Below are 15319 nucleotides of genomic sequence, written 5' to 3'. Positions count from 1 at the left end.
TGATCCCTCTACATAGATGACAGAGATATCTTGGGTAAAAGATAAAAGACACTCTGGCTTGGTAATTTTTTCTATTTGTCTATTTAGAGGTCACATCAAGTAAGAATTTCATGCTCACCAAAAACTTTGGTATCTGGACCAGTGAGGGTTTTTTGTTTGTTTGTTTGTTTGTTTGTTTGTTTTTATCTCTACAATTTATGTCTCTTAACTTGGGGTGAAATCATAGAAACAAAACTATAAAGTTTTTATGTGCAGTTCAGAAAGGGTTTAACTCTTCTGTCTGGCTCATTGGTAAAAAATTATAAGTACTTGTATAAATAGAATATTTGTCAAATTCCCAGGGAACAAGTAAATTAAACTTCTAATAGTATGGGCAGCCCCGGCGGCTCAGCTGTTTAGCGCCGCTGCCTTCAGCCCAGCGCGTGATTCTAGAGACCTGGGATCAAGTCCCATGTCAGGCTCCCTGCATGGAGTCTGCTTCTCCTTCTGCCTGTGTCTCTGCCTCTCTTTCTCTCTCTGTCTCTCATGAATAAATAAATAAAATCTTAAAAAAAAAAAAACTTCTAAAAGTTTAAATGTTAGACTTAAAAAAATTAATCTTACAAGAATTACCTCAGAAACAGTTTTAAATTTTTCTATTTTTATTCTTTTTAAGTAGGCTTCATGCCCAACATGGGATTTGAACTCACAACCATGAGATCAAGAGTCTCATACTTTACTGACTGAGCCAGCCAGGTGCCTCTCAGAAACATTTTAAAAGTCCAAGGTTCACATAATCAAAGTAAAACTTTGGCAAACAAGCCGAGTTTGATAACTTCGCTTTATGAAAAATAGCTATTTCTTTTCTCTAATTATTTTATTCTACTTTGGTTTGTTTTTCCTAAATGCATAAAGATTTACTTTTCAGATAAGCTAACATTAGCCTATATAAATATTTAAGATGATTAAAAATATAAATTTGTGCTCAACTAAATTAAATCATTATTCTCACAAACCTTTTTTTTATTTTTAAGATTTTACTTATTTATTTGAGAGAGCACAAGCGGGGGGGGGGGGGAGCAGAGGGAGAGGGAGAAGCAAACTTTCTGCTAAGCAGAGAGTCCAACGCAGGGCTCCAATCCCAGGACCTCGAGATCCTGACCTGAGCCAAAGGCAGACACCCAACCTACATAGCCACCCAGGCACCCTCTGACAAATTTTTATTACAACCTGCATTGACAATGATTTCTAAGATCTTTAAGTAGCTTAAAACTTTGATATTAAATTAATAGATAATCACGGTTATCTAGTTAATTTTTTTAATGGTAGAATTTTAGAAGACTGATTACTAAGCATAATTAACACTATATACTATTGCTTGTTTTTTATATGCTGTAGAGAAGGTATATTTTGGTGACTTGTTAATGAAAATGTTCATTTTTCACACTTTAGAAAGGTATAAAAGGGGTGGGGGGTGCCTAGGTGGCTCAGTCAGTTGAGCATCCAATTCTTTTTATTTTATTTTTTTAAAGATTTTATTTATTTATTCATTAGAGACAGAGAGAGAGAGAGAGAGAGAGAGAGAGAGAGAGAGGGGCAGAGACACAGGCAGAGGGAGAGGCAGGCTCCACACAGGGAGCCCGATGTGGGACTCAATCCCGGGACTCCAGGATCCCGCCTTGGGCTGAAGGCAGGCGCTAAACCGCTGGGCCACCCAGCGGGATCCCCGAGCATCCAGTTCTTGATTTCAGCTCAGGTTGTGATCTCAGGGTCATTGGGATCAAGCCCCCATACTCAGTGCAAAGTCTGTTTGTCCCTCTCCTTCTGCTCCTTCCCTGTCCCCTCATGTCTCTCTCTCTCTCTCTCTCTCTCTCTCTCTCTCTCTCTCTTGCACACGCACACATGCAAGTAAATAAATAAATAAAACCTTAAAAAAATTATAAAAGGGACACTGGTAGGAGTGTACTCTCCTCTGTAGAGCTATATGTGCTCATGAGCATTGCTAGTCTGATAAAATGCTTGTTGTGTACAACAGACAGTTCACAATGTTCCATTCCATTGTTTCAATGTGATTTAAATTAAATACAGTTACTTTGGTTAAAAGTTTAAATCATTACAAGAGATTGAAATTACACTAAGACCAATAGTGACAAAGAAATACAATTGTGTATATGTTTTTGTTTTTCAAAGAAAAAGAGTGGTTTTGTCCTATAGTGTTTTGCTCTCTCTACACTTTCAAAACTTATTAAGAACTCCAAAAAGATTTTATTTATGTGGATCATAACTATCAATACTTATATTAGAAATTAAAACAATTTTTTAAAAATCTACTGATTGATTCATTTAAAAAGAGCAATGATGAACGCACTGCATATTAACATAAAAACCTCTTAGAGTTATTTGAAAATGTTTGTTTTTTTTTTTTTAATTAGCTCTATTCCCCGTGTGGGGCTTGAACTCATGACCCTGAGATCAAGAGTTGCATGTTCCACCAACTAAGCAAGCCAGTACCCCTGAAAATGATTTTGACCTGACAGATCCCCAAGAAAGAATAGTAAACTCTATAGTAAATTGCTCCAAAACATGAAAAAGCATACTGAACAACCAAACATGGAAAATGAATTGTATTTGCCTTGGTTTATAATATCTGAGTCTGACAATAAGCTATAAAATACATTTAAAATTTAGCAACATTTGCTCAATTTTGTTGGGCTTGCTGCTTTGGTTTACTGGTTAATGACTTGCCTATAATATGAAAGGTTATTCTTTACCTTCTGTGTAATCTACCTAAATAGCAGCAGTGGATCCATTTTGCCAGAATAATTTTCTATGCTTCCTTTGGACTTTATTATATTGATTTAATAAACAAACAAAAATGTTTCCTCTTACTTATGAAAGAACTAAGGTTCTTTTCAATCAAGTTATCTATGCTTATTTTTTAAATACTTCACTTTCACTTTAATTCAGTACCGAAGCATTGCTTCTCAGGTAACATCTCATAACTGTTTTGATTTCGTCTTCTAAAATTTGAGGCCCAAATAAAGAAAAAAAATTTCAAGGTATCTTTTATACCTAAAACTGTCTTTGAGATTTCCCAGAGTAACTCTGCAAGAGCATAGTCAGTTGTTTACTCTTTCAATTTATAAAAAGAAAAATGCTCTAGAAATAATTAAGTTTGTTGTGCTACTGCAGTAAAACTCACACTGGAAGAGTTGTCAAATTAGAAGAGATGCTCAGCCTTCCTATGTTAAAACTGTATAGGTAAAAAAGTGTCATAATACAAACATTTCTGAAATTGTACTCTTTATGTATGGGATGTCCCTAAAGATTTGTCCATTTTCTAGCTGTAATTACGTTTCCACTAGCCAAAACATTTATAGTAATGCACTGTACCTGACAGAAAATTTTACCATTCTGATATCAGTTACAGTAATAAATTAAACATTACCATTAAGCCTCTATCATAGGATAGCTTTTGTTTTACTCTGATGCTTGCCTAAAAAGCTCTGCTAAAAGCTGTAAGTCAGAGTTTATATCTTCAACAATGAAGGACAGTATCAGAGCCTCATGGCACTTTAAACTATTGGCTTTCAATAAAACAGACATTTTAAAAAGTTAAACACAGAATAATCGTATGACCCAGCAATACCATTCTTAGATATATATAAAAAAATATTGAAATCAGTATTCAAACAAAAACTTGGACATGAATGTTCATAGCATATTCATAACATCTAAAAGGTAGAAATAACCCAAATGTCCAAATGATGAATAGATAAAATGTGGAATATCCATACCATGGAATATTATTCAGCCTTAAAAAACAAACAAGTACTGATATATGCTACAACACTGATGCATCCCAAAAACATTATGCTAATGTGACAGAAACCAGACACAAAAAATCACATACTGTATGCTTCTACTTAAATGAAATACCCAGAGTAAATACATCCACATAGACAAAAAACAAAATAGTGGTTGCCAACGACTAGAAGAGGAGTAATGGGGAATGACTGCTTAATGGGTATACGGTTTCCTTTTGCAATAATGAAAGTTTTGGAATTAGATAGAGGTGACGGTTATATAACTTTGTGAAGGTACTGTCACCGAATTATACCTTTAAAAATGGCTTATTTTGTTTTGTGAATTTTACCACTATTAAAAGCAACAAGAAGCTACCAGAACTCACAAAGCTGCTTCCTAGTGAAACAACCATTATTAGTAAAAATTATTATTTTTTTTTAGTAAAAATTATTTAAAACAAACAAGAAAAAAAAATCCAAGTCTCTGGAAGTTGTCCCAAGAGCATACAGCAAATGAAGAAACATTTATTCAAGAAAATCTACTAAATACCTGATAAGAACAGTAAGAGTTTGTGGCCCTTGAACCATGACCCACATCCTTCCTCCCTAAACCCAGTTCAGCATGACAGAAGCTCCATCCTGGGTGCGTGTGGCTAAGAAGGTAGGGCTTCCTCTCCCTGCAGGTTTTAGTCAAGTGTCAAAAAATGGACAGGCATCCAGCATTTCCCATCCTCCTTCCCACCAACTTTGTGTTCCAGGTGAATGTGGCCAAGAGGCTGAGGGTTCCCTTCTTATACCCAGTCCCCCTTCCTTCACTCAGCCCCATGAAAGTGTCATAGCACAGAGACTCTACCATACATGAAGAAGCCAGGAATACTAGGATCCTGACTGCCTCACCCCGGCTCACTCACAGGACAGAGGCTCTACACTACCAGTAACAAGCTGAGCAGACTAGAATTTACTACCCTACCAGAGTCCTGCTCTTAAAACAAGGATGTCTAAGAGAAGCAAGTCACTGTTTCTACCCCCAACTTTGGAAAAGTGGCTCAAAGATTATATGCATAGGGAGATACAAGAGATAAGTACAGAGAGCTGCAAAGCTCTCCCCAAAGAAAGTGATGTTATTTAGAACAGAGTGTGGGGAAGTTCAAACACAAGAACATTCTTGAAAACAATGGAGATTCTGGTAGTATACAATTGAAAGGAGGCTGGTATAACTCATGAGAGCAACAAGCTAAAAATCATAGGTCACCTAGTTTACCAAAGAGAACCGGAGAAAGAAAAGGTGGAAAGCCCTCTTGCAGTCAGAACATGTCCCAGAGACTGCCTAAAAAACTATCACTGCACTCAAACACATATTTGTACACCACACCATGTTCATAGCAGCATTGTTCATAACAGCCAAAAGATGGAAGCAATACTAGTGTGCACTGATTAATGATAAACAAAAAATAATACATGCAATGGAGTACTAGCCAGCCTTAAAAAGGAAGGAAATTCTGACACATGCTATACCATAGAAGAACCTGAGGGCATTATGCTAAGTGAAATAAGCCAGCCACAAAATGACAAATACTATATGATTCCAGATATATGAGGTATCTAGAGTATTCGAATTTACAGAAATGGAAAGCAGAATGGTAGTTGCCAGGGACTGGTGGAAAAAGGGAATGGAGAGTTAGTATATAATGAACATAGTTTCAGTTGTGGAAAATGAAAACATTCTGAAGACAGATGGTGGTGGCATAGTGTACTTAATGACACAGAACTATACATTTAAAAGTTGTTAAAATGGCAAATTTTATACTACATATATTTTATCATAATTTTGAAAAACAAGATATGAAAATCAAGATTAGGAAAACTGGGGGATTTCATCCACTAGAAAAATCATTAAGCCAGGAATAAATGTGAAATAAAGAGATAAATGAAAAAGTTTTATCATTTATTCCTTCAACACTTATAAGCACTATCTCCTTGGATGTGTTCTACCTGCTGGAATGTGTAGTACATCCCTGTTTCCTGGTGCTACATTCATCTCCCAGTTGCTAAGGACTCACAGCTGCACCCTTCTCTAGAGACCTGCAAGTGGGAAGCACTCCATCTGGTGATGCCTGGAAAGTCATGTCACCCAACACACAGACACCTGGGGGCAACCTGCAGCCACTGACAGATTTTAGGAGATAAAGTAAAAGTGCAGCCCCTGCAACTCAACTAATGTCACTCATGTTCCAGGACTCCTCCTGGAATTAGGCTGAGGCTGAATCCCTTATCAAGAGTTGCTACAATATATTATCTAAACTTTCTAGTTTTCAACAACAACAATAACAAATTATGAGATAAACAAGGAAATAGGAGACTATGACACATATAAGGAAAAAAGAGGCCCTGTGAGATGGCTAGATGTTGGATTTCACAAAGGCTTCAAAGTACTACATTCATAATACTTAAGAACTATGCTTAAAGAAATGAAAGAAGACAATGTCTAATAAAAAATATTGATAAAGAGATAGAAATTATTTTTAAATAGAAATTCTGGAGTTGAAAATAACAGAAATGAAAAAGGCATCACACGATATCAACATCAGATATAAATTGGCAAAGAAAGACTATTTGAAGACAGACTAATAGAGATTATACAATCCAAAGAACAGAGGAAAAAGAGTGAAGAAAATGAATAGCATCTCAGAGAAATGTGGACACCATTAAGCACATCAGCATACACATGATGGTGGCACCATAGTACTATTTTATGATGGTAAAAATGTCAGAAAAAATATTTAAAGGATGGGTATGAAGAAATAATGATTAAAATTCCCACTCTGATGAAACACATTAATCTGGACACCTTAGATAACCAATGAATTCCAAGAAGGATAAACAGAAACAGATCCATACCTAGGCACATCATGGTAAAAGTAATGAAAGGAAAAGAGATTATCTCGAAAGCAGCAAAAGAAAAACCACTTATCACATACAAGGTTATACCAACGGGGACCAAAAAACAGTGGGATAACATGTTCACAACTCTAAAAGAAAAAACTGTCAGACTATGAGTCTAATATCCAACAAAACTATGCTTCAAAAGTGAAGGTGAAACAAAGATATTCCCAAATAAACAAAAACTGAGAGAATTAGTTAGCAGAAGACCAGCCTCACAAGAAAAACTAATGGAAGTTCTTCACAATCAAAAGAGCAAGCCCAGATGGCAGTATATACACACATACACATACATACATACACACACACACACACACACACACACAGAATACTAGTAAAGACAACTACATAATTATAAAACACAGTATAAATAGCATCTCTTCTAACTGACTTAAAAAGCAATTGTGTAAGACAACATGTACATAATTCTATTTGTGGGCCTAACATATAGAAATATATTTGACAAGAGTACAAAGGAGATACAGGAGCAAAGCTGTACTGGAGTAAGAAAATGACAAGAAAGAAAGAAAAGAGAGAAAGAAAGGGAAAGAGAGAGGAAAGGGGAGAGGGGGAGAGAGAGAGAGAGAGAGAGAGAGAGAGAGAAAATGACACAAGATGATGACTTAAAACTCAGCAAAAAATAAAGACATTCAGAAATGATAATTGAGTTAACATAACAAACTCTATAAATATATACTTGGCTCTCCTCTGTTGTTAGATTCTTTAAAAAAACAAAAGTTATACAAAGTAACAATTACAACAATGTACTGTTGGATTTGTAACATGGATAGCTATAAAACCTATAACAATAATAGCACAGAAAAGGGGAACACGGGTGCCTGGGTAGCTCCATCAGTTAAGCGACTCTTGATTTCAGCTCAGGTCATTATCAGTGTCGTGAGATCCAGCCCCATGTCTGGACTCTGCACTGGGCATGAAGCCTGCCTAAGATTCTCTCTCTCCCTCTCCTTGTATCCCTCTCCCTGCCCTGCTTGCACACACTCTCTTTAAAAAAAAAAAAAAAAAAAAAAAGATATAATAGATACATGGAAGTAACATTTCTGTATTTCACTGGACTTAAGTTAGAATAAATCTGAAGTCCATTCTGAGAACCACCACTAAGAAATAACTTCTTTAAAGGTAATGAAAAAAAATCATTAAATTAAAATGTTATACTGGAAAATACTCAATAAAAAATAGTAGTGAAAAAGGAACAGAGGATCAAAAAAGAAATGTGACATACAGAAAACAAAGAGTAAATGGCAGTAAAATAAACCCAACTATATAAATAACATTAAATCCATAAGTAGATTCAACAATTCAATCAAAAGGCATACTACTGGGGTGCGGGGTGGCTTAGTCGGTAAGTGTCTGTTGATTGTGCCACAGGTTGTGACTCATGGGTTGTGAGATGAAACTCCACATCAGGCACATTCAGCAGGGAGTGTGCTTGAAGATTCTTTCCCTCTGCCTCTCTCCCAACTCACACTCACTCGTACCCCCCCCTCTCTAAAATAAATAAATCTTAAAAAAAAAAAAAAGAGGCAGGGCTGCCTGGGTGGCTCAGTCAGTTAAGCCATGCCTTTGGCTCAGGTCATGATCTCAGGGTCCTGTGATGGGGCCCTACATTGGGCTTCCTATTCAGCAGGGAGTCTGCTTCTCCCTCTCCCTCTGCCCCTCCGTCCCCGGCTTGTGATTTCTCTCTCAAATAAATATAATATTTTTTTTGAAGGCAGACTGTCAAACTGGATGACAAACAAGATCCAACAATATGCTATCTATAGGAGGTAGTTTTTAGGTTCAAATCTAAAAAGAGGCTGAAAGTAAAAGGATAGAAAAAGACATATCATGCAAAAAGCAACCATAAAAATGCTAGAGTAGCTATACTATTATCAGATAAAATAGACTTTAAAAGAAATCTACAGATAAAGAATATACTATGATGGCAAAATGTCTATCAACCAGGAATATGTAACACGTATACAGAGAGAGCATACTAACAACAGAGCCCAAAATAGCATGAAGCAGAAACTATCCATTATATCTAATAATGGACAAAACTAAGTGAACATCAAAAAGGAAGACATGAATAACTATAAGCTAAAGGCACCTAACAAACATCTATAAAATTATTTTACCCAACAGTAACATACACATTCTTCTCAAGTGCACATGGACATTTTCCAGGATAGGTCATATATTAAGCCATAAAACAAGCCTCGATAAAGTTAAAAGAACTGAAATTACACAAATTCTGATCTCTGGCCATAATGTAATGAAATTAGAATTAAGAACAGGACACTTGAGAAATTCACAAATATGTGGAAATTAACACATTTCTAAATAACCAATGAGACAAAGAAGAAATCATAAAAGAAATTTTAAAAATACTTTAGGACAAAGTTAAAGCAGTGGTTAGCAAGAAATTTATAGTTGTAAAAGCCTCTATTTTAAAATGACAAAGATCTCAAACCAAGAGCTTAAGTTTTGGGCAGCCCAGCGGTTTGGCACCTTCGGCCCTGGGCATGATCCTGGGGACCCAGGATTGAGTCCCACATCAGGCTCCCTGCATGGAGCCTGCTTCTCCCTCTGCCTGTGTCTCTGCCTCTCTCTCTCTCTCTCTCTCTCTCTCTCTCTCTCTCTTCCCGTGTCTCTCATGAATAAATAAAATCTTTAAAAAAAAAAAGAGCTTAAGTTTCCATCAAAGAGCAGCAATAAAAAGAAAACTAATACAAAACAAGCAGAAGGAAGGACATAATAAAGATTGGACACAAGTGAAATAATTAGAAAACAACCTTAAAATTCAAAAAACCTCGAGTTGATTGGTTTTTTGAAAAGATCAACAAAATTGACAAAGCTTTAGCTATACTGACCAAGAGAAAAAGAGAGACTCAAATTACTAAAATCAAGAATGAGAGACGCCTGAGTGGCTCAGTGGTCGGGCAACTGCCTTCAGCACAGGTCATGATCCTGGGATGGGGGATCGAGTCCCACATCGGGGCTCTTGGGAAGACTCTGCTTCTCCCTCTGCCTATGTCTCTGCCCCCCTCTCTCTGTGTCTCTCATGAATAAATAAATAAATCTTAAAAAAAAAAAAAAGAATGAAAAAGAGGTCATTACTACTGACTTTCCAGAAATAAAAAGTTACAAGGGAATGCTATGAACAACTGCATACCAACAATTTTGATAACCTGGCAGAAATGGACAAATTTCTCCAAAGATACAAACTACAAAACTGACTCAGAAAGACTAGAAAATCAGAACAGATTTCTACAAGAGACTGAATCAGTAATCAAAACCTCCTATCAAAGAAATGGTTTCACTGATGATGCCACCAAATACTTAAAGAATTAACACTAATCCTCCACAAACTCTTCCAAAAAGTGTAAAATGAGGGACACTCCATAACTTATTCTATGAGACCAGTATTACTCTAATACTAAAGCCAGATAAAGATATCAAAAAGAAGCTACAGACTTATATTTCTTATGAATAGAGATGTAAAAACACTCAACAAAATACTAACAAACTGAATCCAACAACATAGTAAAAGGATTATACACCATGACCAAACAGGATTTATCCCAAGAATGCAAGAGAGATTCAACATTAAAAAAAAAAAAAAATCAATGTACCACACCACACAAGTAAAGCAAAGGGGAAGAAACCCCACATGGCCACCTCAACTCAGGTAACACTAACCAACTCACTCTGAGGTACTATTCTCATAACAAAACCAAAAACATCACCAGAAAAATAACAGACCAATATCTCTTGTGAATACACATGCAAAAATCATAAACAAAATACTAGCAAATAGAATCCAGCAACATATAAAAAGGGTTACACACTATAAATAAATGGGATTTATCCCACAAATGCAAGGTTGGTTTATATCTCAAAATTAATTAATGTAATATCCACATAAATACAATAAGGGATTAAAAACCACATGATCATCTCAACAGATGCAGAAAAAGCATCTGAAATACTGAACACACTTTCATAATAAAACCAGTGAATAAACTAGGAATAGAAGGGAACTTCTTCAACCTGATAAACAACTATGAACTTCCCATAGCAGGGCATGAGCATGCCAGTTGTTCCCCCTCACCAATACACGGTATGGTTAGTCTTTTTCATTTTATATATTCCAATAGGATGATTCAATTTTGCAGTTTTAGTTCATATTTTTCTAATGGCTAATGTTAACTATCTCTTCGTGCGCTTATTTGCTTTGTGCGTACCATCTTTTGTGAAGTATCTATTCATTTACTTATTTTTTAATTGGACTGTTTGCTTTCTTATCTAAAGACTTCTTTATACAATTTGGGCACTTTTTTTAATGAGATACATGATTTTCAGATTTTCTGTCTGTGGCTTTTCATTCCCTTAATAGTATCTTTGAAAAACACGTGTTCTCAATGTTGCTGAAGTCCAATTTATCATTTTTTTCTTTTATGTATTATGCTTTTAGAATAGTATGTAAAAAATCTTTGCCTAACCAAAGTCACAAAGATCTTTTTTCCTATGTTTTCTAAGAATTTTATAGTTTTGCATTTTATATTTAGGCTTATGACCCATTTTGGGTTACTTTTTAAATATAGTGTATACATCAAAATTCATTATATTGCATATGGATATTCTGTTGTTTCATCATTATTTTAAAACATTATCCTTTTCTAATGAACTGCCTTTGTACCTCTGTCAAAAATTGACCATAGGTGTGATCTATTTATGGAATTCCTTATTCAGTTTCACTGAATGCTAGTACCACACACTACCTTGATTACTATAGCTTTATTATAAACCTTAAAAGCAGTTATATTAAGTCCTCTAGCTCTGTTCATCTTTTCCCGTCGGTCTGACTCTTCAAGGTCCAATAGATTTCCATATGAATTTTTGAATCAGCTTGTCAATTTCTACAAAAACTTCTGCTGGGATTTTGATTGAGATTATCCAAATCTAAAGACCAATTTGGATAAATTACCTTCTTTGATAGTTTGTATTTTTCAAGGAATTTGTCCATTTCTTCTAAGTTATCAAATGTATTGGCACGAAATTATTTGTAGTATTCCTTTAATATCTGTAGAATCTGCAGTGATGTTACCAGTAATATCACTGCAGATACCAGTATCAAGAATTGGTAATTCCTGATAATTGGCATTTTCTCCCTTTCTATTTTTTTTTTAAGATTTTATTTATTTATTCATGAGAGACCCACAGAGAGAGGCAGAGACACAGGCAGAGGGAGAAGCAGGCTCCATGCAGGGAGCCCGGCGTGGGACTCAATCCCCAGTCTCCCAGAGTCTCCCAGGATCACGCCCCCGCCCGAAGGCAGGAGCTAAACCGCTGAGCCACCCAGGGATCCCCTCTCCCTTTCTTTCTAAGAGACAGGTTCTCTTCCTAAGAGAACATGATGCCAAGTGTATATATAGGATAAGTATGAGTCACTGGAGCTGGCCAAAGAAAACGGCATGGGTTTCAACAAAGTGAGGTGGTGACACAACTGCCCAGCAAAAGAGAACAGAATAACACCATGAATACGTATTTTCTATTTGTGTCACAAAAGTCTCTCAATATATTTCAAAATTTTCTTCTAGGTTAATTTCATCTCTTTTCAAAGATACTGCCTAGCATTTTTTTTTCCCAAGAGGAAGTATCTCCCCTCATAACCCACACTATTTTCTTTTTTTATAATTTTTTTAATTTATTTATGATAGTCACAGAGAGAGAGAGAGGCATAGACACAGGCAGAGGGAGAAGCAGGCTCCATGCACCGGGAGCCCGACGTGGGATTCGATCCCGAATCTCCAGGATCGCGCCCTGGGCCAAAGGCAGGCACCAAACCGCTGCGCCACCCAGGGATCCCAACCCACACTATTTTCAAAAAAATTGGCTGTTCTGATAACTATACCACATACTGTACTCTTTCAGTTTCATTACGTGCAATGAAGAAAACAAAGCTTCCTTTTAATCTATGATTTCTACTTTCATTATCAGAAGTACAGAATTTGCTTTTTTGTAAGATTTTATTTATTTATTCATGAGAGACACACAAAGAGAGGCAGAGACATAGGCAGAGGGAGAGGCAGGCTCCCTGTGGGGAGCCCGATGCTGGACTCGATCCCAGGACTCTGGGATCACGACCTGACTCATGCCCTGAGCCCAAAGCAGAGGCTCAACCACTGATCCACCCAAGCATCCCTGTACAAAGTTCTATGAAAAGAAATCATTATGATGCTAGAAAATTAAGGAAATGCACTAATTATGTTTACCGTATCATAGCAAGAACTTCATGTGACAAAACAAAACAACTTATCAGGTGCCTACCACATGCTTGGATACAAGAGTCAACAAATAGGCAAGGGATCCCTGGGTGGCGCAGCGGTTTGGCGCCTGCCTTTGGCCCAGGGCGCGATCCTGGAGACCCAGGATCGACTCCCACATCGGGCTCCCGGTGCATGGAGCCTGCTTCTCCCTCTGCCTATGTCTCTGCGCCTCTCTCTCTCTCTCTCTCTGTGACTATCATAAATAAATAAATAAAAATTAAAAAAAAAAAACAAATAGGCAAGATCTCTAATGTCCGGGGCATTTAAATACCCACTCCCTTCCCAAGTACGGGAGTAAGAAAATTGATGTTCAGAGCTTAAATGATTTTTGTCCACCGCCGCACACTTTGTCAGCGGTAGAACCAGGGCAGAACACTCCAGACTCTCAGGGCAAGATGGATTTACATTATAAGTAGCTTTGCTTGATACTACATCCCCAAGTCCACAAAGCATACAGCGCTTCATTTCTAGAAAGTAAAGCACAATGACTCCTAACTTCCCTACGTGAATAATAATACATTATTATCATTAGGAAAGCCGAAACCTTATCTTCAAAAGGCAGTTATTCTCTCTCTCTTTTTTTTTTTTTTTAGTTTATTTACTTATTTGTAAATGATCTCTACACCCAACTGAGAAGGCTTGAACTCAGGACGCCGAGATCAGGAGTCGCATGCTCTTCCCACGGAGCCAGCCAAGCGCCTCTAAAAGGCACTTCATCCTTGGTGAGAATGCCTAACCTAACCTAATGGATCACAACGGCGCCCAACTAATATTCTATTATTAGGGCAGCAGATATTCAGTCTGGAATATTCATTACCTAATACTATTTCTAAAGGGTGGAGATCTTCTTTAAAATAAACGGGAAAGTTAATGCAAAATTAATGAAACGTTCGCAATAAGTAAAAGCTTCCCTGGCTCCAGGAAGGCGCTCCTGGCGAGCCGGCGCTGGGTCGCACTAGCGCGCTTCTGAGCATCAGCTGCTCCCGGCCAGCCCACGCTCCCTTCTCGCCCACTCCCGCCGCGATGGGGGATAATGGTGCCGGCCACTCCCGGCCAATTTCAATTCTCCCACGCCCGCCACAGCCCTGCGCGCCCCGGTTTCCACCTGCGGGCGCCTCGGCATCCCAGTCACGCGGGCTGCTGGCAATTAACCTTCGCCCCAGCACCGCCGCCCTCAGCCCCGCCGGGAGCCCAAGAGGCCCAAGGCGCGTCCTCAGGACCCCAGGCCGCCAGGGCCGGGCGGCGCCGCGGATACCGGGGTCACCCGCGCCGCGGAGGCCACACCCACCGGCTGCGCGGTGACAGCTCCCGGGGCGGAGGCGGGCGGTGCACACAGGTGCAGCCGCGCGTGCCGCCCCTCCCCGCCCGGGCTCGGCCCAGGTCTCGGCCCGCCGCCCGGGAGCGCCCCCGCCCGCCTCCACGCGCACCACCTGTCCGTACGCCCGGCGCGCGGCCGGGGGCGGACGCCCCGCCCGGCTCCTGAGGAGCGGACAACGGCGGCAGCCCGAGGCCCCGGGACGATGCGAGCTTTACCGGAGGGTGGGCCCCACGCAGGCTGTGTCGGTGCTCTCAATCTCCTGCAAGATCCGTTCATGCTCGGGGACGGTGCCCAGACCCTCGCTATTCTCCGCCATCTTGGCTGGAAGCTGAGGAGCCGGTGAGGCGCGGCGCCGCGCGGACGGCGGGGACGAGCAGCCTGCGGCGCGCGCGCAAGGGGGCGGGGAAGGGGGCGTGGCGAGCGGGAAGGCGGTGCGGGGGCGCGCAGAGGGTGTGGGAGGCAGCGCACGCGCACGCGCACGCGCACGCGACCGGACCCGCGGCTCAGCTCCCGCACCTGTCGGAGCGTGTGGTGCTGCCTGCAGACGCCGGGAGGGAAGACTCCTCGCCCTCCGCTCTCCCCCGCCACTTGCCCCTAGTTGCTACCTAGTGACTGGCCTGGCTTTCCCGTATATTCTTCTTGCATTCTCTGCCCCAGACCCTCTGCTAACGCGCTCGATATACCTTAGTAAAGAGGCGGTGAAAATGAAACCATCCCCCTTGATCTGTATTCAAAGCTGCGGGAACGTTTAACAAGGAAACCCGATGTACTCTGGGAGATGAGGAGTCGGTGAAAAGGAAACGTGCACTCCAAAAAATCAAAATTGTGTGTGGGAGGATTTTTTTTAGGAATGCACCGAGAAGATCCCAGCTGACGACCATGACTACTGCTCCGGTGCCTTCGTGCAGGAAGTTCACAGCGGCCAGTCAACTTGGAAATAAGCC

At 39.5% G+C, this 15319-nt stretch overlaps 1 protein-coding gene across 4 annotated transcripts in view; it reads right to left on the bottom strand.

Annotated features, from left to right (window-relative positions):
* EXOC6 (exocyst complex component 6) overlaps positions 1-14735 on the bottom strand; it is a 205465-nt gene extending 190730 nt beyond the window's left edge. For all 4 annotated transcript variants that reach the window (XM_055334426.1, XM_055334428.1, XM_055334429.1 and 1 more), the window contains exon 1: positions 14591-14735. In XM_055334426.1, the coding sequence (XP_055190401.1) occupies positions 14591-14691 (101 nt within the window). In that variant the 5' untranslated portion in view covers positions 14692-14735. The remainder of the gene's footprint in view (positions 1-14590) is intronic.
* Positions 14736-15319: the final 584 nt, after the last annotated feature.

Source organism: Nyctereutes procyonoides, unplaced genomic scaffold, assembly GCF_905146905.1.
Source record: "Nyctereutes procyonoides isolate TBG_1078 unplaced genomic scaffold, NYPRO_anot_genome, whole genome shotgun sequence".
In the NCBI taxonomy this organism is placed as follows: Eukaryota; Metazoa; Chordata; class Mammalia; order Carnivora; family Canidae; genus Nyctereutes; species Nyctereutes procyonoides.
Note: the sequence above shows the minus strand (reverse complement) of the source record. Positions and strands in the feature narration are given on the sequence as shown.